Below are 26,691 nucleotides of genomic sequence, written 5' to 3' on the forward strand. Positions count from 1 at the left end.
TAGCTGAATTCAAATAGTTTCATTTGGCTGCAGACATAGAAGAAAGAAAGAAAGAGAAAGAAAGAAAACCATGTTTGAGAAAAATGCAACAAGAGTAGGCTAAGAACAAAAAAGATCTTAAAATAGTTTGATGCAGATCCTCCAAGCAGCTTTCCTTGTACAAACCTTTAAAGAAAAATCACAGAAAGATGGTGGTGATGGAAAAACCCACTTTGAACAGTTGTGGCCTGTAAAAACTGTTTCTTCTAAGGCTTTGAGTAGCTGAAAGGCTGAAGACACAATACATCTTTGCAAGCTGCATCACCATCTTCACTCACAGGTTAAACCCTAGAAACTGACAAAAATGTCTCAAGTTTATGGGAACTCTTTAGTACAGTTCTTCTTCTGACACAGTAGTTGTCACCTTGCACAAGGGACAAAATAAGCTGTAAAAACTACTTAGATAATTTTGTTCTGTAATTTAACTATTGCGCTTTAAACTGATTAACTTCATTTTGTCTCCTAGCAAGCAATTTTTCTTTTTTTCAACACTGGCATATTCAGAACTAGTTGCAAACTGTACAGTATTAATAAAAGGTAAAACTATTAGCTTTCTAAAAAAGCATCTGATGTTTTGATAATAATATCTGAAAAAAACCTCTCAACCTTTTAAAAGAGGTCAGAGCCCCCCACCACCACCACCTTTTTTAATGGTTTTAAGGGTAAATAACCCCTATTAAATTGTTGGGCAAGCCATAATTTATCTAAATTTTGTGGCTCTCAACCTGTGGCTTTCAACCATAAAGCAAAAACTCAGAGATACATAATCTCTGAGGAAATTAACTAAGAGAAGGACAATTCTACTTGTTTATAAATTCAGGGGCCCAGTAGTTAACTATCCCCCATCCTTTCTTAGTGTTCATTTTTCAAATCAAAATAGTCAAGAAGGGTATTAACTTACATATTTTTCTAGCATCATGAAGCTATATGCCCTAAGGTTAAAATAACAGATTGGTGCTGGAACAGCACAAAGAAAGCAAAGAAAGGGAAGAATGTGTCTGAGTAGCAATATCACTAGAGCCCACTGAAAGGAAAGGATCTGATTTAATTACTGGAAATCTAGTGAATTCAGTGTTACTCATGTTTTTCAGTGTTCTGAAACCATTTGAATCTGTAAGAGACCTAGGAACAGCAGTTAAGATAGAGTGTGTACTAACTATTTTATCTCTTTATTAATGCTGATAATCCTGCTGTGTCAGAAAAGGTGCTTTCATGGCTGTGCACCAAGGAGGCTGCCCAGCTGAATTCTGTGTAGAACACAGATTTGCAAGCGGCCCATCCATTCTCCGGGGAGAAGAAACTGTAAATGCTTGTTATGGCGTTTCTCTCGAATTCGAGATCAAGGGCTTTTAAAGGGGGAAATGGAATTAAAATAATTTGTCATACGTCTCTAACTGTACAGAGAAAAGCCGCATTTACTGAGCAAGAGTACTCCGTGTTGCCAGGTCATTCACCGAAGCATTTGTTAACACTAGCACAATGAATACACAAGAGCAGGGCAGGGAGCAGTGGTGAAAGCCTCGTCTCCCGGGTGCTGACCATGTCAGGTGCCGCGGGAGCGGCCGTTCCCGCGGTGTGCCCCCGGCAGCCGCCGGGACCGCCAGCGCCCCGCCCCGCCCGCGCGCAGCCAACCCGCGCCCGGCACATCATCGCGCGGCGCCGGCGGCGCGCCCCGCACGTGCGGCGTGTTGTGGCTGTCACGGGCATGGCGGTGCCGGAGGTGCTGCGGCAGCTGAGCCGCCGGGCCTGGGAGCCCGCGCTGGCCCGGGCGCACCGCGCCGCCGTCCTCATGGACGCGCCCTCCGCCGAGGCGCTGCACTGGGCCGGCGGGGCGGGCGAGCTCCTGGCGGCCGGGGCGCTGGCTGTCAGCGCGCTGTCCGCCGAGTCGGCGGTGCCGGCGGGGGCGGCCTGCGTCGTGTTCGTGGTGAGCGGGACGCTGCGGGGCGGCGCGGCGGCCGCGGTGCGCGGCGTGCTGGAGCAGGGCGCCGCGCGGCACTGCGTGCTGGTGTGCGGCGACGAGGCGGACGGCGGCGGGGCGGCAGAGCTGGAGGAGACCTTGCGGCGGTGGATGGGCGAGGGCGGCCGCGCCGAGGTGGTGCTGCGGGGCCCGCCGCTCCTGGCGCCCGTCTCGGCGGAGCTCTGCCTGCTGCCCGCCCTGGCAGCGCTCCTCCCGCCGCTGGCCGGCCCCGGCGGCTCCGGCCCCGCAGAGGTCGGGCTGGGTGCGCTGCCCGCCGAGCTGCGGGCGGCGGTGCGGGCCCTGGTGGGTGAGCTCGACTCTCTCTTCACCGCCCTGGGCCTGCGGGAGGAGAGCTTCGCTGTGGGGGCCCTTAGCAGGGTCGTCGCCGCTGAGCTGGCAAGCTATGCCTCAGCCAGAAACAGGAGGAGGACAGCCACCAACAAAGCGTCTGTCATCTTCGTGGACAGGACGTTGGACCTCGCTGGTAAGCAATCCTCAGCTGGTATGGGCTGTCATTCTTCAGGGCCCATACCCACCCCACCGGGAGGGTGTCAGATATTGGGAGCACTGGTGTTACCAAAAATCCATATTCCACTTTGTACTGTGTCCTCCCATGGGTGTATAGCTCTAGTTCCAGGCCCTTGGTGGGATTGCTCTTGAGATCTGGTCTGCTGGAATACACTTGTTCAGTGGTTACCAGGCAGTGACGGTAGAACTCTGGGCTTCTCACGAAGCTTGGAGAAACGTGGCTGGGTTCAAAGCAGTAGTTCCTGTAAGTTCCACATCATCCTGCTCCAGTAGGAAAACTTGGTGCTCCAGCATTCTGCTGGTGATACCCAATGTCTTCCTTTCTGTTCCAAAACAGCTATTACCATGGGGGATATGTATATGGTAATCTTTTGTCCCAGTGTCAGTTTCATGCTTTCTGGATTTAAAAGCCACTGCTCACAAGCATCTAGATCATCCATTACTCATGTTATCCAGTTGTTTGGAAAAGTATCTTACAGGCTGCTTCCATGACTCCAAATGCTGTGCCAATGCCCCTAGTGCCAGGTGCATCCTTTCATGCAGAAATAGCTCAAATGGTTTGGTTAAGTAGTGGTCCCTGGGGGTCCCCAAAGTGACCTCAAAGTCATACTTAACTGCCCAATGAACTAGTGCTGCTTTCCAAATTAGGAGAAAAGTTGACATAACTGAGCTGGTTACTCTCTTGTTCTTCTTGGTTTGTGTTTAACATGATCTTGCAGAATAAGCGGTGTTCGGTTCTGTTCCACAGGCTAATGGTTTGAAGAGTAATTGTATTTAGCCACCAGGTATGCAAACAGTTCTTCATCTGGCAACACTGGGAGCATGTTTAATCCCATGGCCATGATGGTTGCTTACACACCCTTGTATCCCAGTGAATTATAGAAATGAAGAGTAAGGCAGAAGGCTCTACTGGAAATCCAAAATTTTGCTGCAAACTAGAAGCCTTAAACTGTGCCTGTGTGCCACCTTGAGGTGTGAAGGAAACTGTCTGCATGTTTCAGACTCAGCCTTATGGATTGCTATGAAGTATCCAGTGAATCTATTTGTCATTGTTATCTTTATGTCTGTCTAGGCAGACAGACATATGTCTCTGTGTAACCCTTAGCCATATCGATATGCCTGAAAGTGCTTCTGTACATATGTGTATTGATATAGGAGTGACTGCATTTGCTATCCCAGTCATACATACCTCCTGCTGGCATGCACAGGGTGTGGGCCTGGTTTTGTTTGTAGTCAATGATTCAAGTCATAATTTTTTGCCATCACATATCATGTAGCAAGTACTTGGCACAGTGTTGCACCCTGCAGCTCGTCTGTTTCTGAATTGTCCTCCATATTTCTTTTCCTCCCATAATTTTGCCATTGTGTATCCTTGAACTGCTGTAGGGTTCATAGCTATCACCAAGGTGCTAAAGAGCAGCTATGAATCCAGGCAGTTAATGCTGTGCTGAGTTGGGAAGATTGATCAGAAGACTGCAGGAAAGTGGACTTGGATAAGGAACCTCAAAATGAAATTATGAGAAGAGTGTTGGTTTGGGGTGGGAACGGGGAAAGGATTTGTTTATGCACTCAGATAGTGATAAGAAATAAAAACAAGAAACAGAACCAGATGTGGGATGACAGGGAGCTGACTGACAAGGAGACTCTTGAGGAGGTATGAAGAGAGATATTTGGTACCAGCTTAAGCTTGAGAAGGGAAGTGTGGAATCTTGTACTTCAGTAGGAGAAGGTTTTTTGGAGATAACATCAGGGCTGTAGTGAGCAGCATTGGAAAGAAATATCAAAGCTCACAGACTAAGGATGAGAAGTTACAGGATTTGTTTTTATTCTCAGTATCTGTAAATGAAATTAAGATCCCTGCATGCAACCATTTTTTTTGTTACCAACAAATGCCTCCAGAATTCATTGGTAATTTCATTTAATTATTCCTATGGTTTGGATGTGATACTCATGCTATCAAATACAATGCAAACTGAAGGAAGAAAAATCGGGTGCATTTCAGAGATAAAGCTGTATATGAACCTGAATTTAGTGCCACACAATAAGATTTGTTTCATTGGTTTGCTAAAAACTGTACAGTAAAAAATGCACAAGGGAAGCAGGGGGTCTAGTTAGTGAGTTTCTTGCTGTTGTTAAAGAACTGGTTGGTTGACTTTGCAAATTGTGTCAGCTACAACTTGTATCAAATGTCACCTATTTCAGTTTGTAAGTTATAATGTAAAGAAAAAATGAAATTAGAGTACCATGATACATAAGAGTTCTTGTATCCTGAAAGCTAGATGTTAGCCTGGCATGAAAGCTCCTATTTTGCAGTGGTCAGATAACTTGTTGTCTGTCACATGAATGCTCAATCTGTCTGTACTTTGGGAGCATTCAAAACCATCACCTGTGCCTTGAACACTGTTTGCTCATGAGAAGCTGCTGAGCAGTCTGTTGACTGTCCTCAGAAGTGGGGAGTAGAGAGGATCAAAACTAGTCCCATGCACCCTTCTGAAGTCATTGCAGTTTGAAAGTGACTCCCTGTGATTTCTTGTCCTAGTCTTGTGAAGTTTAACAATCTTTTCATGCTTGGTTAACTTATGCAGTTGGTCGGGGTGACAGTCACTTTTAAAACCTCCAGTAGATGTTTTGTGAATGGTTTGATGAGGTATGGCAAAGGCCAGTAGCACTGGTGGACCAGTGGAAACCTCCAAGAAGTAACAGTCATGGGAAAGAGACAGAGGCTCTCATTGGCTGTTCACAGAAGCAGCTCGAGTACTCTGAGTCTTCCCCCTCTGCTAGGAAGAAAGGAGAGATGTCAATAACTAATGTGGGTTTATTTGCATTTGAGGTGTTTCTAGTTTAGCTAAATGTCTTGTCTAACTAAATGTTGCTCTCATGCAGCATGTGTGGAGAGACAGATGTTGCTTCCAGTACATGGGGTGGAGGTTCAGAAGGTTACCATGGGTTTTCCCTGTGCAATTTTGTTGCAGTGTGCCTTACACCTGACTGATCTAGTAAGAACAATGTAGAGATTTTGGAGAACAAGATAGCTTAGGGAGTCAAAGACAGCCCAGCTCATTCCATCTGTATTTCACTGTTCTAACTCTGGCTGGGAATGGTAGAAAAGAAAGTTGCTGTTATTCTGTAATTGTTGCAGTTTTTGGTGAAACAAATGGGTAATAAGCTGAGTAGTCAGATGTCCACACTGCAGTACCACTCCACACTGGACATATGTGCCTTCTTTGCTTTCTGTGGATAAAGGCATTGCCAGCACAGAGTTTGGCTTCACTTTTCTTTTCCTTTTTCATTCTTGTTTCTCTTTTCAACTTTTTGCACTATGGAAAAGTGGATAAACCATGGAAAACCATGGCTTACAGCCTGGATACCTGGCTGCTGTAGAATTGCTGGAGACAGTCTTCTGCTTCTGCTGTCCAAGAGCACTTAATAATCTGACCTTAGCAATGTACTTGATGTAAGGGCCTTGTTTGGGTTTATGGAGCATGTGAAGCTAATTCAGCTGTTGAAACAGATATTCTCTGTCTTTGGAAATTATGAAAACATAAGAGCAGATAGCTGCCACACAGATGGACTTAGGAGTGGGACCATACCCTGAGAGAACTTTTTCCTGCCTCTCAGTGGTGCTTCAAAAGTTCCCGTTTTTCTGTGATTAAAGCTAGGACAACAAAACTAAGCTCAGCACTTCTGTCCAGCCCTGTGTTGATGGCTGAACTGTAGCTTAAATGGCAGACTACAAATACCTTCAACTTGTTCCTGACCTAAAGGCAATAAAGTTTCTGGTCCCTCTGTCTTGACTTTTATCTGTAGTGTGTCATGTTTTTCTCCTTTGACTTGGCTCACAGCCCTAATGTTTTTTAAGTTGGTTGTAGAGCCTGTGTTGAGAGTTCATGAATGGAAAGAAAAGCATGTGTGTTTGAAATCAGGAAAATTGAATAAACCATGCCAGCTGGAGTTCAGAGTTTCTCTTGGAATACAGTCAAATTGACATTTTATACTTTGTAACATGGGTTGGTTTAGTTATTTCATGTTTGTTTCACCTGAGCTGCCCTCAGTTCATATAAAAGTGATATGATCTTGATTGTGGCATGCCATTGGTAGTTGTTTATTTTAATATTAGGCTAGCCTGTCTGGGTAGCTATTTATGCAACTTGTAAATAGACCTTTAAAGCACAGCCCTATTAGTTTATGTAGAAAAGTATAGTATGCATGTGGGTGTATATATAAATATTTGCTTGATTTTTTAATAACCATTACAAATATTATTTAACAACTTCCTTAGGCAAAGAAAAATGTTTTTCATGTCCAAGTGTAAAATCAGTGAATATCTAACAACTGTAAAACTAGGTCTAATTTAGTAGTAGTAATATTAGTAGTAGTAATAGTGCTTTTTAAATGAATTTTTCTGAAATGTTTTAAATCCCTTTAACTTTATGCATTCTAGAAATTAATTTTACTTTTGTAGAAAAATATTTTTGAAAAGCTAAGTGTCATTTTGATGTTAGGAGTGCCAGTGTCCTTCTCACCAAAACATGTAGTTATTTTCTTTTCAATTCCTTGTGTTTGTTTTTCTAGTTATGCACCTGATAGTTCTTGGGTCTTTTTTTTTTTTTTTCCATTTTCCTCAGGAGCAGTTGGTCATCATGGTGACAATCTTGCAGAGAAGATTCTTTCTGTGCTTCCTAAACTTCCTGGCCACAAGACCGATGTAATGGTTAACATGGTGGAACTTACAGCACTGCAGACTACAGATGAAACTTGTGGTATTATAGCACCTGGCTGCTTAGCACAACCAAAGTAAACATTCTTTTCTTCTTTCTTTTTTTTTTTTAATTTTTAAATTTTTTTAATGTTGAATATGTTTGTTATCTCTCTGTGAAAAAATGATCAGAGAACAAGTCTTTAAAAAATGAAACAAAAGAAAACAGTCAAGCTTACAGCAAAACCCCATCTGGTCGTAGTTCTGCTGGAATGTAATAGCCTATATGTGTACATTAAGTGAGCAGGCCAGATAAGACTTCCAAAAGTGGAAGAATCTCAAGACCTTTTATACTTGGGTTGTTTAAATTGCTGTAGATTACTGTAGCAGAAATCAGTGTAGAATAACACCAAGAATTCTCCTTGTGAGGAGAATTTTTTCTCCTCCATTTCTTTTTCTGCCTAAGTAATAGGTCATGCAAACAGGTAGGTCTCAATGGTGACTTCCTTTTTCCATAAGCCTCTTTATAAAGTTAGATGGGTGCTGAATTTTTGTTAGAGTACCTGTTAATTTAAGGTTATATCCCTGTTTTCAAACACCATACCTGTGGAGAAGGATAATAAGGCACAAATTCAGGTATACAGACAGCTTCACAGGGGCTTGATTTTTGCTTAAACAAGAACAACCAAAAAGCAGTAACTTCAGGCAATTGTACTTAGCTATGTATAATGTGTAGCTAAGACTTTACAAGTAACGTGCATCAGATTTGATGTTTCACTTTCTAAATTTAGTTGTCCAAACAAAAACTCTCCTGGAGCTTCTGTTACTATGCAAAAACAAGGAAACATACCAGGTGCTGGTTTCACTCCACAAGAAAAGTTTTTCTCAGCAGTGCTTTAGAAACTTATACAGTGCAAAGGAGATTAAAAGTTCTTTCTCTTTTACTATAATGCTCTCCTCATATATTAGAAAATGGTTTTTCGAGATGGGCTATTTAATATAGTTTCTATTCTTCTCTCTTGATTTGTTTTGTGATTTTACACCTGCACTGTATCCTTTTTCTTCCCTTCCCCCCAACAAAGATTTCACAGATTTCTACCATTAGCAGCATATGGCCTTTATTTTCTGAGAGCCTCCAGATCCTTTGTCACCTTCCATCTCTCACACGTGCTGTAACTGGGTCCAGTTTCTAGGTTCTGCATTGCATAACTCTTTTCTTCCATAGAAGCTGGAGAGGAAATGTTTCCTCATAGAGGTGGACTCAGTTGTAACCTGCTGCTGGGGTGACTAGCTTAAATAAAATTTGTTCTGGTTTGCTTCTCACTGTCTGCTTTCCCTCTGATTCCTGAAGCAGAAGTGAAATGTCCTTAAAAATCTGTCTACACAGTAAAATGAAGAGGTCATTGTCCATAGTAGAACTTTGTGGTAGCTTTTTGTGCTAACTTTGAGGAGTAGCTACTAGAAATAAAGAAAATTCTGTCAGTGTGGACGAGGAAAAAAAAAAAAAGATATTTACTGCCCTGAGATTATTGACCTGTGCTACCACTCTATTATTTCTCACATTATTGACATTGAGAGGACTAAAGGTAGTGCTGGTATGCCTTCCCATGGCTAAATTATAACTTCAGTCATGTATTCGTGTTTTTAGTGACAGCTGACAGAGTTTTACTATGTTCTAAGGTGCCTAGGAGTATATATACACATCCATGCTTGTTTGCCTATTTGCTGGCTAATGGGAAGTGCCCTCTGCTAATAGTAGATAGTTTTAACATATTTTGCAGTTTCATATGGACACAGCTGCTTAAAGAACAGCAGGATTTGGCTATGAGATGCAAGTGTGGCAAAGTTGGATGACAGCAGCTGATACCTGGTACCAAAGCAGTGGTGCCATTAACACACTGGTCTGTAACAGCTTCTTCGAAATATTCTCCCTGTGCAAACTCATGGTACAGAATCTGTTACACTGAAAATTTTTGAGAGCAGATCAGGCAAATATTTTAAACAGTCTTAATCTTGCCTTGTAGCACAGCAAAGGGAAAAGATGACCTCTGAAAATCTCTCTTGTTATCACTGTTCACAACTGAAGAAGAGTTGTGGGCCTTAGAAGAGTCTCCAAACTCCAAGTGACAGTGTGATGTTCAACCTGGTTTTCGCTGCTTCTCCAATTATATAATGATCAGGAATAGTTCCTAGTTTAAAATAGGCACTTCCAAACTAGCTTAAGACAGTTGATGAACAGTGCTTGAAACCATAACAGTGGCTGAAGGCAATAGTTTCCATTCTCTTCAACGGGACTATTTTCAGTGTTGGCTTATAAATGCTAACCTTAATCATCTTTGCTAGTGAAAAATGGTTGTTTTTCTGAAGCAAAAAATGAAATGGATTAAAAATTCCCACCAGTAGGTTTCTGTGTCAATTCCATAAGAAATTCCTTAGGACGCTCTCAATTCCTCATGAGCTTGGTTGTTGCCCTTGGTAGCTAGCTCAGAAGTGTTTCTTATAATTGAAAACTTAAGTCTTCATTTGTATTTGTAAATGATGCATGGCAAGGAATGTTCCTCTGCTTGTAAATTTTCAGTTTACTCTGGTGAGTGAAAGTGCCAGCCCTTTCCCCAGAGACAGGGCCAGCGACTTTAGTTACACCCAAATGAAATGTGTGGGGGCTCTTTCACATGAAATTTTGTGATCAGACTGTGGCATTTCAGACTCACATATTCAGAATATTTTTAAAATGTTTTCATTGTTTTCTCTCAAGTAATATTTGAGCATGCTGTAGTGAGGGAAGAGAGACAGTCTGGTTCTTGCATACAGCTTGCTATATTTAACTTCTCTTATGGCATGCCGCTCTAGCAGAAACATCTGGGCTCAGTTACAGAGTTAGCAAACAGAATTAATGAATAATTTATGGTTGGTGTGGTGAAATAAAGCAGGGCTCTTTTCTCAAATCTAAGGAAATAATGGGCTTCTTTAAAGATTTAGATGAAAATGTAAATGCCATATGCTGCTTGAGTTACTGTACTTTGAAGGTGCTCTCTTTGTGAGGGAGGGAATTTCTTAAAAAAAACCCCAAACTATTCTAGTTTGGGTTCTTCTAGTTGGGGTTCTTCTATTTCTTGATTTTATTAGTTTTATTAGTCTCAATAATCTCACGGAGTAATTGTTTGCCCTACTGTAGTCACTGGCATACTGCTGTTCAGTGTGGATGACAGTAATGTTCTTTCAGAATTGTGTCAAAATATTTTATTCATTTTTATATACAGATGGATGTACATAACAGAAGGGAAGCAGTTCACAGGTATTTAGCTAAAGACATCCACTCTTGATGAGAACTGCTGGTGTCTGAATCAAAAAAGTAGTAGCCACCCTGTCCTTTCAAACAGATGATGCATAATAGAAGTGAAATTGTAGTGAAAGCTTAGTGATAGGGGTGATTTGAAAAAATTGATTACAGTTCTCTTGCTGGTCTTTATATTTTGATAACCCATACAGTGTTTTTGGAGAATTCTTGCAAATTTCAGATTCTGATTTTAAGCACACATGTAGTGACTTCTGGGTGTTGTCTGTTTGGATAAACATCAAACTCTGTGTGTTTGTGAGCAATCCATCCTGTACATTTGATAACATTTTGGCCACATTGTTTCTCAAAACACTCCTCTTGTGTTTTGAAAATCTTTTTTTAGCGTGTTGAAGTGTCTTGCTGTCATTAATTAGTTTATTTTGATGGAGGCTTATCTTTTCTGCCTCTTGTGAGCTGGGAGCTGAGGTGCATGAAGCCCCTGTGGCTCCAAAACCCCAAGTGAGGGTTCAGGTGCCTGAATCCTGGTCACAGACCTGTGGTGTGTGAGAAGTAAAGATTTATGTACACCGTGGGCTACCAAAGGAATATCTGTTTACTCTTTTTTCAATATGCTCTTTTATTAGCCAGGAACACTTTTGATATGCTCTCCTATTTTGCTGAATAGATTGAATATTTAATTTGCTTATGCACATTTCAAGAACTTGCTGAATAGAGGTTTCTTGCCTGTTTTTCCACTCTTGCTTCCTTTCTCCAATGTTTGGAGTTTCCAGGCTTCTTAGAATTCAGTATGGTGTTAAAATCTTTTTAGAAAGTCCAGATTTTTATTTAAAACATATATGTATTTAATGCAGTATACAAAGAACCATTGGACTCCTGCAACAAACATTTTTCCATAAAGATGAAATACTTCAATGTTACACAGTTCATATCTGGGCTGCTATGCCTAAAGCAATTCAATAAGCAATACAGCTGAGCTGTCTGGGCACTTTTGACAGAGCATGTGGAGCCTCTAAATCATCTGTATTTGCACTGGGGGGAGAAACAAGTTGAGAATGAAGTGACCATGTTGATGGGTGTGATGCAGAAATCATTTTTATGCAGGCCAGATGTTTGAATAACAGCACCCACAAACATCTTTCTTTAAGTCTTGTATTAGGAGTGGAAAGGTAGGTGTGCTGGGGGAGTGGGTTAAAAATTAGGACATTCCTGGAGATGGAATGATAAAATTTCAGTGTCTCATGTTAGTGGCAGTTGAAAAGACATACTTCTCCCAATCATTCTTAGTTCTGAAGTTGTTATTCACATTTTGGACTGATCAGTACTTCTTACAAATGCTGCAATTTGGATGGAGAAGAAAGCCCTGTTCCAACTGCATCTTTGCATTTGGGTGTGATGTGATGATTCAGTGCTCCTCTGGTACTGGTGGGACTTGGATAACGCCAAGCCTAAAGGAAGGTCATGAGGTCAGGGGACTTGTATTCCAGTCCTGGTTCTGCTTTCAGCTTGCAGCATGATCTCAGGCAGGTCACTTAATTCCTTTCTGCCTCTGATTCCTCTTGTAGTCCTTGTCCTAGGAACTTGTTTTCTAAACCAGTAAAACAGGGAGTTTCTTAGGATACAAGTTTACATACTGAAGGCACAAAAATCCTAGGGGTTCTGATCTCTAGGGGTGCAAGTAACAGTGCAGATGGGTACAAGGGGAGTTAAGGTGTGTCAGGACTATTGAGCACAGGATCCCCATTTGTGTTTCTTTGGTATCGTGTCCTTCCCACTCCTACTCACAGTGCTCTGTTGTCCTGGGGAGGGAAGACAGTTTTGAGTTGTATTCACCTGGCCCCTTTCCCTGGGAACTGATGGAACAGCAGTTCCAGTGATCTCTGTATAACACACACTGCAGTATTCTTTGAACAGTCACATGTATGATGTCAATGTCAAATGAAAGATTTTTTTTTGTGTGTGTATGGCAAAGAAAAGGGCAACAAGAAATAAAACTGAAGAGGAGTATAAAGTCTCCCTTTAATTTGGAAAATAGACTTTTTTTGAATAGTTGATTTTATTCTCTTGAGGTTTTTTTTGTTTGATTGTTTTTTTTAATCAGGGAACAAGCATCTGAAGAAAATTGGTGTTTTGGTTTTTTTTAAAAATGGTGTTTTGGTTTTTTCTTGGATGTTTTTGGTATTTTCAGTCTTTTAAAAGTATTTCCTTTATGTCGGCTGTAGATATTAATTAGGAATAAAATCACAACTTTTTTTTTTGCATGCATACATTTTTAGAAGCTTATAATGAGAAAGTAATTTGGGACAGTGTTATTCTTGAATGAGCTTGAAATTTATGGCATAAATACAAGTAATTTTCCTTTCTGGAATGTTAATATTAAAGAGGAAACATTACTATTGCAGTAAGAAAATCCAGATGTCATGACTCTATTGCTTCATATCCACTGCGAGTCTTGCAGAGGAGGAGGGGTAACTCAAAACGAAGGATGATAAGGCTCCTTTGGACAGGGAGAGAGACAGCTTCATGTACAAACTGCTGTTGGATCTGTCCCGCTATGTTAGTGGTGGCTCAGCAGCAGTGGAGTGCTCCCTGCCCATCGCTGCTGCTGGGGGTGTTCCTCCAGCTTTTCTGCTGCTGGACACTTCCCCCTGCTGGAGGCTGCACGCTCCTGTCTCTGCTGAGCTCTGCTCCTAAAGATTGTTTGAAACTTAAACTCAATGCCCCCAAGACCAAAAAAAAAAAAACCAAAACCAAATCACCCCAAAAGAAGCCACCACCCATGATACAGCTGTTTCCTATCTGCCCTTCTGAACAAGGTGAGCAGCACTTTGGGGAGAGAAGGAAGTTTTAACTGAGAATTTATGAAAAGCAGCCATCCCATTGCATTAAATAAAACTCTAAAACTTTCTTTCATCAATGACAGGTGAAATTACATCCCGACCCTGTGCTTCCAGGACTCCTGTTGTGCCACTAAGGTCCATTTTCAGGGAGATGAATTGTGCTTTAGAGGGTTTTTATGTTGTTATCTTTTGCCTTTCAGCAGTCCAAGCAGGAGATGCTTCACAGAGTGGTGGATTGGGCAGTAGGAATGCCCCAAACACAGCATTCCTTCCTCTCTTCCCCCATGCTCCTGGACTGGCAGCCATCCTGATCATCACTTTATTGTACTCATACAGGCTTAGAGCATAGTCCTGAATTGAGGCCTATTTAGAGTTTCCTCATTGTTTGAAATTTCTCAGGGCATCTTCTTATTGGAAATAAGAGCCCGGACTGGATCAGCTTCTGGGATTTGTCAGTCAAGACAAGCTTTCCAGGAGGTTCTTTCTGCTCATTTTCAAACCAGCCAGAATCAAATGAACGTAATTGACTGTTGTCACAGGATGAGATGAACAAGCTGATAAGATTTATTATATTTTACAATAAATGTGTATATTACCCAGATCCTTTCAACATGGGACCTCACTGAAATGGAAAAAATGAAGGGGTGAGAGGGCTGTGCTGAGAGTGGAAAATTCTGGAAAGAGGTCAGGACCTCCAGCTTGCCTGTGCTATGTAACATACAGCATTGTTAGAAGACCTTGCTGCCACTCTGCAAAAGCCCAGTTTGCTGCAATAGTGAGTCTGTTGAGGGAGGCAGCAGAGGAGTCTCACAAGGGTTCTTTGTCCGACCATCCTCCTCCCTAAAAGGTGCCACATTTTTGTCAATTGTCTGTTATGACAGGGCTCAGAAGCCTTAGAAGTTGTCTTCTAGATAAGAGGAAGTTTGAAGCTTATTTTCCTTGAGATAAAGAATGAATTGGGCTGACAGGCTCTTGGCATCAGCTGGGTGGCTCTTCCTTATCTATGCCTCTCAGCCCACAAAAAGGACTTCTGGGGGCTGTGGGAAGCTGGACTGCTCAAGACTTCTTTCTTGTACTTTGAGAACCTCTTAACTGCCCTCTTTGTCTAGGCAACCCAGGCTTAGTAATGAAACTGTTCAGATGGAATTCAGACTGTTTTTCCTGGGCCCTCTGACACTATCATAGCAGTCCTCAGAGTACAAGGATCAAGAGTTTTGAGATGCTGTTGCCTGTAGAATCAGTTTGGTGAAAATGGTAAAATCAGAACTCTTCATGCTTAATTTTTTGAGGACATTTTTAGTTCTGAAGAAGAAAGACTCCCTGTATTTATATTATTTTCCATATTCTTTCCCTCTATTTCAGTTCTGCCATTAAGTCCCATGTTTTTGATTTTCCTTTGTCCATGGAAAGATGCAATAAATTTGAATCTTACCCTGAAGTTGTCCAGCCATCAACATGTCTGAGTACTTGCATCTTCACCTGGTTATCAGTCAAGGTAGCTTAATGCCTATAAGGAAATTCAATGAGTACAACCCCTCAGATAGTTTGTCATCTAGCTGTTCCCTTGTTACCATTGTGCTCTCTTCTGCAGGGTCATTCCTTGCAAGATATAAAAAAAGACAAATCTCTTTCTGATGACCTATCAGCGTAACTACTGTCTGCACTCAGGACAGAAAGGGAAGATCTTTATGTTGCATAAAGGCAATGATTTTTTGTCTCTCTGTAGCATTTCTTTTTAAACTGACATAACTTTCCTATTCCCTTATTGTTTTTGTTTGTAAATTTTGTGAAGTTTTTTTTCCCTGTGTAAGTTTGCAAAGTGCTTTTTTCTTGGTGTGGCCACAGTGCATTTTCCTGCAGATGTATTCAGAGTTTAATAGTAGCATAAAGACTCTGTCTGTTTAAGTAGACTTTATGGTTCTCTAAAGTGAGCTCTGATCTTTCTTGTGTTGTAGTACAATCTCCTGGAGACTGTTGCTTTGGCTGATGTAGTGAGATTTTTCTAAGACTAGCTCTTACTCTGTTTGGCCATCTGCCTCCCAAGTTTGCCTCCTGAATGACCTCAACAGCGAGGTTTTAAAATGCAGTGATATGCATTGGCCTTATTACATACTGCAGAATTACTCATTTGCTGTTCAACCATAGTGCTAGAACAGAGAGTGACTGAGTGACCTGGAAGGGGTGTTTTCATTTATCATTTTTATACTATAAAGTAAGCCAGCTGTATCTTAAAATAGAGAGAAATGTGCCGTAATAGACTGAGGAGAAGAACAAATGACAGCTGCTCATTTGGATGACGGAGTAATGTTTGGGAAGGAAACAGTATTATCTGTTGGCAACTGGTCTGATTGCAAGTTTTGACTATATGATTTGTGTTATTTCATGATTCCAGACTTAATATGAACCAGGAATCAAAGGTTACACAGGCTTAAATTTATGTGAAGTCAGCTATTTACCTGTCAGAACTTGAAGATGCTTTTACTGTGAAAAGTAGATGGAATCTTGCACAGAGAAATACTCTGGTTTTATACATACATACACAACTATTGATTTTAATTTAATTGAGACAGAAATCCAACATTCTTTTCTGCTATTTAGCATGGCTAAGTAATATTTAGCTTCTGTTATTTAGATGGCAGATCATTGGAATCTAATTCATGATCCCTAGGTCTAGTGTTTACCTCTGTGTGTGTGTGTGTGTGATTTTTCCCGAAGTGTATTTAGGGGATGCTGAAATGGCTATTATAATATAATAATTATTGTGCTTTATAATTGTTCACAGTTTCAAAAGTAGTTGTGAATATTGACCAAGCCAGTTCTTGTGCCCTGATGAACTGCAACCCCCAAGTAGTCCTTCTGCAAGTTCTGGATGACTGTACTTCTCCAAGTACCACTTACTTTCCATAGGTTGTGAGTATATGTTTTTAAATGGTCTTTGACTAGGAAAGATTTCCAGCCTCTGTGGGAGAGAAAAAGTTTTATGACCTTACCTAATTCTCTGCACAGCTCTACTACTTATTTAAATAAGTAACAAGAAAAAGAAATCCATATCAGGTCATTTTCACTAACTGGAAACAGCCACAGAACACAAGCTGAATGTGTATGCTGTATGTGACTGCTTAAGATCCAGTTACCCCTTAAAAAAAAGGAAATGAACCTCAGCAGAAAAAGCTGCAGTTCTTATTGATGATAGGAATGGGTCATGGCTTCAGACCTTCTTTGACAGGTCTGAAAACGCCATCAATGGGACACTTGGTTTGGTGGTAAGGAGGATATGTGGAGGAGGAGGGAATTAGATGGCATCAAACTGATTATAGAAGCCTGTTTTAGGAGGAGGATGCAGAGTTGATAGTGAATGACTACAAAAAGTGACCAAAAATCCAGAGATTTTGGATTAGGACAGAATTCTGCTCTCATCACTCATTCTGTGGCAGGCAGAAGTGTATCAGGAAGGAGTTGTGAGAAGATACCCAGAAACACCAGGTAAATATATGCAATGTGGACAGAAGTCCTTAACTGTTTCTCATGACAGATCAGCCTGAGTATGGAAATGGTTATAAAAATGAAAGCCTGAGGCTGGAGCTTTATTCTCTCTGAGTAGCTGTCAGTTTGGTTTTGAAGGCTGGAATTGTCCATATTAGGTTTGCATGAGATCTGAGGAAGCTATAGCTTTGAAACTATGCATTGAAACTATGACAAATATGCTACTTTGAACTAAGAGAGAGGAATACTGAAGATATGCAGGATTCAGCCCTCAAGTTGATCTAAGTTTTACCAACATGCTAGCAAAGAATCTGGTTCTACATGTTCAAGCATCTCATCTTTAAGATTTAACGACTGCTTCAGATTTTTTTTTGTTTTGCGATTTATTTTGGATCTTGAAGTATCTACTTGAATATTTGTTCCCAACTCATAAAAAGAGTATCTTTGACTCTTTTAACTACTTATACCATAGAACTTACTAAACAGTGATTTTTGTGGTAACAGTCATTTATGCAAAGAGTTGTCTTTCTGTCTGTGATGAAGATGTATTTTTGCACATTACGCCCTCAAAATGGATTGGTCAAGAGGTTGCATTGATGACTCCAGGCCTTAGGCAAGCAAATGAGGGAGGGAGGTCAAAGGAGACTACCAAAAATTGGCTTTATAAATGAAAAACATGGAGGAGAAGGAATTCTTGGCATTCCATGGTATCTGGGTTTATTTTCTTACATTTCTCTAATAAGAAAAACACGCCTCAGATGTGTTCTTGGTAAATGTTTTCACTTGTCTCATCTGTCTCTACTGCCAAACGTGACCCAAAATACATTGGTCTTACATGCCCTGAGGACATCTACTGGATAGCTAAGCAGCGCATCTGTAAAAGTGGACTTGGCACTCCAGCGCAATCCCTAAATGTAGATTCAATTGTCAGCACCTCATTACTAACTGCTCTTTCCCTGGAATCATTTTTATTAAAATAACCTTATGCAATAGCTTTAAAACGCAGAGCAGAATGTTCTAAAGTAACCTATTGTGTTACATGTAGTATTCTCAAGCAATATGTTTGTTGTAAGGATCAGACTTTATATTTAGTATAATTAGTTGCTTTGTCCAAAACTGAAATTAAAATCCCTGACAAGTAAGTCTTTAATATACACATTTTAAAGACATGCTTGCCAAGAATGCTTGCTTTTGCTGTACCTTGTAGTGCACAAAATCCTACTCAGAAGCTTTCAATTAAGTTGATTCATGCAGTAACTCAGTCTGGCATTCTGCATAAGCTGTCCTGCAAGCTTGTAGGAATGAAACATTTTGCTGAAACATTTTGTTGGACTAAAAGGCAGCCAGTTGAAATTCAGACGGGGTTAAGTGATGGTTACGAGTAAAAAGTTTTAGGAAATTATTTGTATGCCCTTTTTTTCCTTCACCCCTGCAGAGTTTGGCCACTGTTAGAGGAGCAAGATTGAATTTTGGGGTAATGCTGGAATGATGGCCTGTTTTATTACAGTGGGCAAGAGGGCTAAGAGGCCTCTCTTAGTGATGTATCTGGGAAGCCTTTCAGCATCAGTCGTTCCCTTTACCTTACAAAGTAGTACGTATCCAGATATGCTAATTGCAAAACAGGGTGGATCAGGTCACAGTAAGCAATTCTACTTCTGACAGAAAGAATTTCACTTTTCAGTGATTTTTCTCATTTGTTTGTCTTGAAGGAAGCAAGTGTTCATCTGGATGTCAGTTGTTTTGTCTCTGGCAGTCCTCCAATTGCTGTGGTGTGCTTGGTTGTTTATTTGGACCAGTCTGCATTTAATTGTTGCTCTGGGGTCTAAAGATCAGGTGTCACTTCTGCTTTTGAATGGTGATGGACAGCTGGAATAACCTTCTTATTTTTGACTTTTTGCTGAGTTTTTGTTTGTTTGGCTTTTAACTCTACTTGACAATAAATCCACATGCTATTCCAGGCTACGCATCTTACCTTTCTATTCTTTCTACAGGAGACCCTTTTGAGAAATCTCTGAAGACCTCCAAGGAATGTATTATGACTGTGGGGGTGGGGGTGCAAGAGGAGACTAGGAAGGAGCACTTCTAGATCTGGTCCCACACTGAGTCAATACAGAGAAGCTTAGTCCTGAACACCTGTCAAGAAATGACAACACTACCATGTGTTTGGTTGGAACTGAAACTTGTTTTTCCAAGTTCAAGTATGATGCATTGTTATCCACAGAGTGCCTCAGTATCACCATAATTGTTTAAGATCCCCTTTAGTACTACTTAACAATGGAAAAGTAAATGGAGTAGCTAAATGTTGTGTTGCCTGTAATAAAGGCTTTTCTGCAGAGATGACTGCTGTGAAGCTATTGCAGAAGGGAAGGAGCCTTATGAGCTGCTTTACAGATAGAAATTCTAACAGTATGTATTATGTATTTTTAAATAACATAATTTTTCAAAGGAATACCTAGGGGTTAGAGGAAGGGTAAGAGTTAAACTGGTTTGAGGTGTCCTGAGCACATCTTAGAGCTAGGACACTTTGCCCAGTGGATAGTTAATCTGCTTTTCTGCTTTCACAGAACGTGTTCAAAATCATGTCTGTATACAAGATGGAGCTTAGTGGGATTTAATACTTCTAGGACTAGTAAGACCTAAAGATCAGTTGGCGTCTGTCAAAACCAGCCCTACTTTCCTGAGATGTGTCTTGTTTGTTCTCCAGTACCCTCAAAATAAACTGCTAGCTCCCTCTGCTTCAGCTGTCAACGAATAGGGTTAAAATGATCCAACCTTGTGTTTAAGTACACTTGGTGTAGATCAAAAAAAAAATAAGCCTTAAAAAAAGATTAATAAAATCCCTCTTTTCTTGATATACTTTCAGTAAAGTTTTTGAGATAATCCAACTTTTGAAAAAGACACACTGAAATTCATTTTAAGACATTCAGAGGCATTTGGTTACAGGGTAACAATCATGCAAGATTATAGACTTCAGAGGTTCTTGAAGTCAATAAGTAACTGTCATAAAAGGACTTCAGGCGAGGATGATGATCTGTTTCTTTTGATACAATTGCCAGGCATGGCTTCTGTTTCAGGCTGTTTGCGTGACCAATGCTTCCCTTCCCCTCATGCTTCAGCCTGGCAAGCAGCGACAGCTCTGCAAGGGTTCCTTTTCCTACACTCCTTACCTTCCCAAATGTGCCTTTTTTTTCCTCAAGACTTGCCTCAGGGTAACATCTTCCAGAATAAGCATGACAACAAAAAATGTTGCAGTTTGTACAGTAGTCATGTAATGGTGTGAAACATCACTGTTGGTTTTGTAGAATGTGAGTAGAGCTGGATTCAGAAATTTATTTAGGTTGAACCTGCTTCTTCACCAGCCATTTCATGCTGGTGCTGTTGCTTCTTCCAATAGTTCACCAGAGCAGCCTTACTTGTTTAGAGGAATTTTCTTTCTCCCAAAACATTTGATAGCTGATGCAGAAATAATCTTGTAGCAGTATCAGCTGCCATATGAAATTGGAAAGCTAAGTCACCTTGCTTACATGACTTCCAGTGTGTGTGTGACAGTGTTATACTTAAGTCAGAATTTTCCAAAGGGAGCTTTGATGTACTGGTCAGTAACCTAAATCCAGTAATTTTGTAACTTGCAGGCAATGGGGGTTTATGGAATTGAGCACTACTTCTCCTTTTCGCAGGGTAGTTTGGGAAGACAAAGAGTCCTGATCCAAGCAGTTTCTCCCTGCAATATCAGCCTCTTCTGTTTAGTCAGAAGATTTTATAGATTTGATGTACTGTATTGGGATGCCACAGCACATGAAGGGCACGATGATTTATATCTGTATTTTTTTCTGATGTCACAAATAGCGGTATCCGGTTTATCTGCGTGTATAGCTTTGTTAGTGTTGGCATGTGTCATTTGCAGAAGGATAGCTGTGAGAGGAAAAGAAGTCCAGGAATTGCAGAGATTTTGCTTGATGTTTAGTCCACAAACAGATCACTCTTGATCTTGAGAGGTGTTGTATTTGTAAGGCTTTTGTGCGTTCTCAGTGCTGCTGTCACAAGCTTATAGGTGTAACATAACATGTCGCTGCTGTAGCTTAACAACAACAATCAATGCAGGCTAAAGGGTTCATGTTGCTTGTGACAGTGGTAAGATATTCATACAATATTACAATTTTGTTTTGTATTTTTATTCTATTTCTGGACTGTTTGATCACTATTTTTTCTACTCATTTCATTCTGATTGTGTAGCATTTTCTAGAAAGGCAGAGTTACTTAATTTTAAAACTACTAACTAAAAGAAATTGCTAGTCATTCTGTAAATCCTCCAAATTAACCTCCATATTAAGCCAGAGTTTATCTTCCTATCTTTTCTATTACTAAGGAAAAATTAAAGTGCGGTTTAAGGAAACTGCGTTAATGTTTTGCAATATATAATCTAGTTGAATATTCCATATTATATTGCTTCCTTATGTTTCACCTTTTGTTGACCTTCAAGTTTACAGGTTCAAATGGATATTAATGATCTTGGGAATAGCTAGAATAAACAGAACTCAAAAGGGATGAGAACCTATAGCTCCCCAAGCTGTTTGTTGGACTGTGTAGTTTTGGTTTTTAACACAAGAAAGTGCTGTGTTTGCCATCTATAATCAGCTGAAACTTTGTAGAAATGCTGTCTGGCTAGAGGATTATTGTGAACAAATAATTTGACAAATAGATATAAAATATCCAGGAGGTTTTTTTTTATGTAGAATTTTATAAGAATTTTTTTCACTGACTGTTCTACTATTAAGCTGAAACAAATTCTGTATTACTAGTCTATATAAATGGAATATAATAAGAGGATTTCTTAATCAATTTTCAAGTACTCTCTGTGTACCTGTGCATGCATGCATTTGTGCTGACTTGTATGACTTGTATTATGGTAAAATACAGTGCAGGGATTATTTCTCTGCTGTCTTGGTTTAATGCACACTGGTGTCATTGGTTTACACTGTAATTCTTTGATATCAGAAGCAGCAATGAGTGGAGTTGCATTACTTTTTAATAACATCATTCATGCACAGCTGCACTGTCTCCTGCATGTGGTTATTAGCAAGTAAAGTTGTTTTTTGTCATAGATGTTTAAGTGTGTATGTTAAACTTTTTGGCTTTCTGAAGCCAAAATACTTATTGTATGTGTATCAGAGCATACATATATATACAAATATGTCTATATTTAGATCAGCATGAAACCAGACTGTGATTAAAATACTTGTCCTTACAAGTTTACACGATGCTTGGACCGAAGAAATGTTTGATAAAACTGAGGATGGTGGGTTTGGCAAGAGATGAACATGCTTCAGATGGTGATTGACCACATTCATCAGACTTGTGTACATATTTTAATTTATAAGTATGGCCATCTGAAAAGTAGATATATGAATGAGCCAAATAGAGTTAAGTTTCTCTTTTATTTTTTTATTTAAGAAAAAAAAAAGGGGAAGCGTAGAATGCTATGTTATCATTTACTTTGGTTGGGAGTTTTTGTTTCCCTTCTTTTTAATCAATTCCTGATGTGAACTGAATCCTTGCCAACCTTTTAATAATTATTTATTAAATTTTATTTTAATTCAGTTCACCTGTGGGACCAAAAATATGTCAAATGTTAAGAATCTGATTTACTTTCCATTATCTATAAAGGAAGGAAAAGGAATTCATCCCAAAGCAAAGAACTGTAGGTAAACAGAGAAGTTTTGTGACATCTTGGGGTTGCTGTGTTGGTTGTGTTTATAAGTACCTCCTGAAATGTTTATTTTTAAGTTCTCCCATGCTCTGCTGATAACAGGGAGCATATTTCTTCCTGGTTTGGAGTATAGTGGTTGTGGTTTTCTTGGAACGTAGTAGTTTATAGTTTGCACAAAACAGCAGTTTTGCAACTTAAAATTGCAGTGATGTTTAAAAACTGGTTTGATACCACTCTGTTCACAGTTTTTGTCTGTCTGAAATAAACTTTTGATTTTTTTGTGTTCTCAACATATTTTAGACCATGCTACTATGTTAGTGAAAACCCTGTCCCATACTTCTGTATGCTTCTTTGTAAGATAAATGGAAACTTATTCTCTCATGATGTTCAATAACAAAGAACACTTTCCTATTACTGTTGGTCTTAATCACTAGATCTGTCTTGTGAATCTTAGTTTCTCTTCTCCTAATGGTAAACAATAATCTGTTTTATCATCCTGTGTCTGAAAATGATGGCAAAATTCAAGTTACTTTGACTGGCATTGCCCTGAAGTGTCAGTATCAGTAGGTATGCCCTTATGAAGTTAAGTATCATGGCTTGAATATAATAGCTTGTGTACAGTAACTGTTCCTTGTCTTATTGGTGTGTTTTAACCAACTTTCCCCTGGTACACTCCACAATGTACCCTTCTTTTGTGAGCCAGAGCTTTCAAAGAATGCTCTGCCTGTTGGGATTTTTTATGGCCATGTTGAGTCAGCTGTAGACAGAACCAGTGATGAAGGAAAATGTGGGCTGTGTCCTGTGGAACTCCCTGGCAGCACCTCCCAGCTGTCAAGGAGTAGGCAAAGGAAGTTCTTTGCTCCTCATTCAATTTGCAGAATGATTCTGCATTCTGGGTCAGTGTTACTGGCACAAGGAGACCCATGCCAAAGTAAAACGGGAGGAGCCAAAATATTAAGAAATTTTTTACTTCTATTGGCAAATCTTGCCTTTTTATGAATGAATCTACTGTATTAGTCCAATGAATACTGTGCTTCCTTGGTATGTATACCTGGATATTGCACAACATACAGTGAACTGACGAACTCCTTGTCACCTTTTTTATTACAAATATTTCAGGTAGTCCAGAGGAGAATCCATTGTAAAACTTGTGGCCAATAAGCAGCTCCCAGTTTTGCTCAAAATGCTTCAGCCTTGCTGGCTGCAAGTTGATTTGCAACACTTTAAATATTGTTTTAGAACTGCTTTTAAAATGCCTGGCAGCTTCATTTTATATGTCTGTTGTTTAAAATTAGTGTTTTAAAATAAATTGGTGACAAAAGGCTCTTAAACATTTAGTCTTATTGTAACGATTTTTGTCTATATTTTTAAAATTAGATTTTATTCTTTTAATTAAAAATTGATGGTGCTTTTGTCTTGCAGAAAAGTAATTACTGTATAATTTGATAGTGAATTTCCCTAACATCTAATAAATAATAACTTGGTCATACAGGACTATTTTCTGAAGTATTTTAAGTGTAGAAACTTATACTAGGAAATACTCCTAGTTTGGATATACTAAATAGCAAACTATATCAGATATGCAAGACCTCTAGTTTTCTTTTGGGGGAAGTTCAATAGTTTGCAGAACTAACAATATAGAAAATTCATTTATGTGACCCTTTCTGTTGTAGGACGTGATTTATTTTTTGCTTAAGCATCTCATGAAGCACTGATTATTTTCTGAACTTTGCAGTACAATTTAAATGACAGATTAATTTCTTCTTTCATCTGTTTTTCTAGGGAGATTATTTCTTTAAAATTCCTGTTTGCAGCGTGGAAAAATGCAAGTCTCAAAACCTTTTGTTGTTGAGGCAGAAAAGTTGGTGTTTTAACAGCACTCTGTGTGACCTTTAGTGAATCAATTGTTTTATCAATCAAATTATGCTAGTATGAGTTAATTAATTAACCTGATCTTGATGTGACACAGTTTTCCTGGAGTATACACAGAGAGGAGAGAGGGGAAAGAAGGGTCTGTATAAACACCATATGCAAAGGCTGAAGCTATCAGCCTGCCATTAGCCCTTTATCTAAGAGGCCCTTGGCATATAAATCAAACAATAACCTCTCTGTTTTGACTCTGTGCCAAAGTATACAGCCACAGTTGAGTCTAGGACAGATTACACCCACCGAGTGGCTTGAGGGCTTGGAGTGAAACTGGGAAATAACCATTAAATTATTCAGGAATATATTTATGTTCTTTAATGTTGGCTGTTGGCTACTTTTTTTGGTACTATTTGCTTCATGTTTTAATCATAAAAACCAATACCTGTAAGCATTTTAACATGCATCTAGGTGAGGATGTGAGAATAATATTCTAAGTTGAAGGGCTGCAAAGAACTTGGTTTTTTAAAAGGTTTTGTCTGTTATGCCATGTTGCAAAATTTTTACTAATCTGTGGCTGAGGTGGTAATTTTCATTCTCCTGCAGTTTTCTGCAAGCACAATACCAAGATGACATTAGCTTTTTTGTACGTTTTTTTTTTTTAAGGTTAGGATGGATTGGAATATAGTTCCAATTTCTACTGTCTGAAGTGCATTTAATTAGGCTGAGCAGACCTGCCAACTGTACAAAATGTTCAACAGCACAATGACAGCCCACTGCTAGGAACTACTTTAAAACTTAATGTTATTTTGCTTTCTTAGAAATACTGTTAGTCCCTTCTGGGGATGTGCAACTTACATTTATTTGAAAACAAAAATTTTGTGGATTTTGTATTTTTCTCTGACTAAAGTATTGCTGACTCTTTAGTTGAACACACATTGGCTTAGCCCATCAAGAGCACATGCTTGGGATGTGCTCAAATTGCAGCCATGCTAGAGAATGAGCTCCTGGAAATACTGATAGCTGTTGCCATATGGAAAATTTTAGATAAATTATGTTGGAGCTGTTTGGTGACTTTCAGAAGGATGAAATGAAGAGCAGCTTCATTCTCTGAATCCAGCTGTGATCTGGGAACATGGCAGCGTGGAGCTCTTCTCATCCACCTTGTGTTCCCTACAGCACGTCCACACAATCCCTGTAGCATAGAGGAGCTGCTCTTCCGGGGAGGCTGTTCCAGATATTGTTGGTTGTTTCCAGTGGGGGGCTGCTGGATGTGTGGTGGGGTGCAGTCAGCGACTTTGCTGTCCCCACCGCAGTTGTCAGGCTGGCACTTGTCCCCAGGAATCTACAGTACATCCAGCATAGCCTTGGCGCAGCCTCCGCTGTCTGCAGAACAGCAGAGCAATTGGAGGAGGGAGGATGTCTCTTCATACATGGCCCTTTGCTCCAGGCTCAAAGCCAAATTGTTGCATTTTATCACAGGCTTGTGCTTCTCTTTGTTTTATCAGTATTCAAGTGACATATTGCAGCAATGGATTTGTCCTTCGTAGTAATGGTCTTCTGACCACCTGGTGGTTTTTTTTTGAAGTGATGTGCACTTAATGTGCATGTTGCATTGTCTTTAAAGAAATGTGTTATTGCAAAGGCAGTATTGGCAGCACACCCTTTTTTTTTTTTTTTTTAGCAGTCACTCAGTTTTGGGCAGCTTTGTGGTATTAATGACCCTCTAATTTAATCTTTACTGAATTTTTCCCTTCTCCCTTCCTCTTGTGAAAATATACAGATGCAGCTGAGTTGTAAAGCTATATAGACAAAAGGTGAAAGCTTTGCTGATACAATAACCACAGAATCTGTCACATGTTGAGACTACCACAATTTTCCTTCTGATTTTTTTTTTATCTGTGAAAGTATAAACACGACTACTTTGTTATGCTGAAATTCTGTCATTTTGGTTGATTAATTTTTGAAGCCTACTCACAGTTATTTTCTGTCTCCTATTCAGACCCTGTGTCAGCAAATTGCTGTTTGAAATCCCATGTCCTTTGCCAGGTGTATAAAAAAGAACATTTGCTTATTATTTCTTCCTTATTAGTATCTTGTTCATATGATGTCCTCCACCTGGTTATTTGCTGTTTATGATGTTATGATATAGGCTGTGCTTTCACCTGATGCCAAGAGGTTTAAAACCAAAATAAAACTGTAAAAAGTCATATTTTTCTTCCTTCATTTAAGCTACAGGAGACCTGTGAAGGAAACTTATGCAGATACTGATTTCTCAATTTG

General features: G+C 39.8%; 1 protein-coding gene across 1 annotated transcript in view; it reads left to right on the top strand.

The window, feature by feature from the left end:
* Positions 1 to 1,735: 1,735 nt before the first annotated feature.
* SCFD2 (sec1 family domain containing 2) overlaps positions 1,736 to 26,691 on the top strand; it is a 188,027-nt gene continuing 163,071 nt past the window's right edge. Inside the window, exons 1-2 of the mRNA XM_053975535.1 lie at positions 1,736 to 2,480; positions 7,150 to 7,318. Of these exons, the coding sequence (XP_053831510.1) occupies positions 1,745 to 2,480; positions 7,150 to 7,318 (905 nt within the window). The 5' untranslated portion in view covers positions 1,736 to 1,744. The remainder of the gene's footprint in view (positions 2,481 to 7,149; positions 7,319 to 26,691) is intronic.

Source organism: Vidua macroura, chromosome 4, assembly GCF_024509145.1.
Source record: "Vidua macroura isolate BioBank_ID:100142 chromosome 4, ASM2450914v1, whole genome shotgun sequence".
NCBI lineage: Eukaryota > Metazoa > Chordata > Aves > Passeriformes > Viduidae > Vidua > Vidua macroura.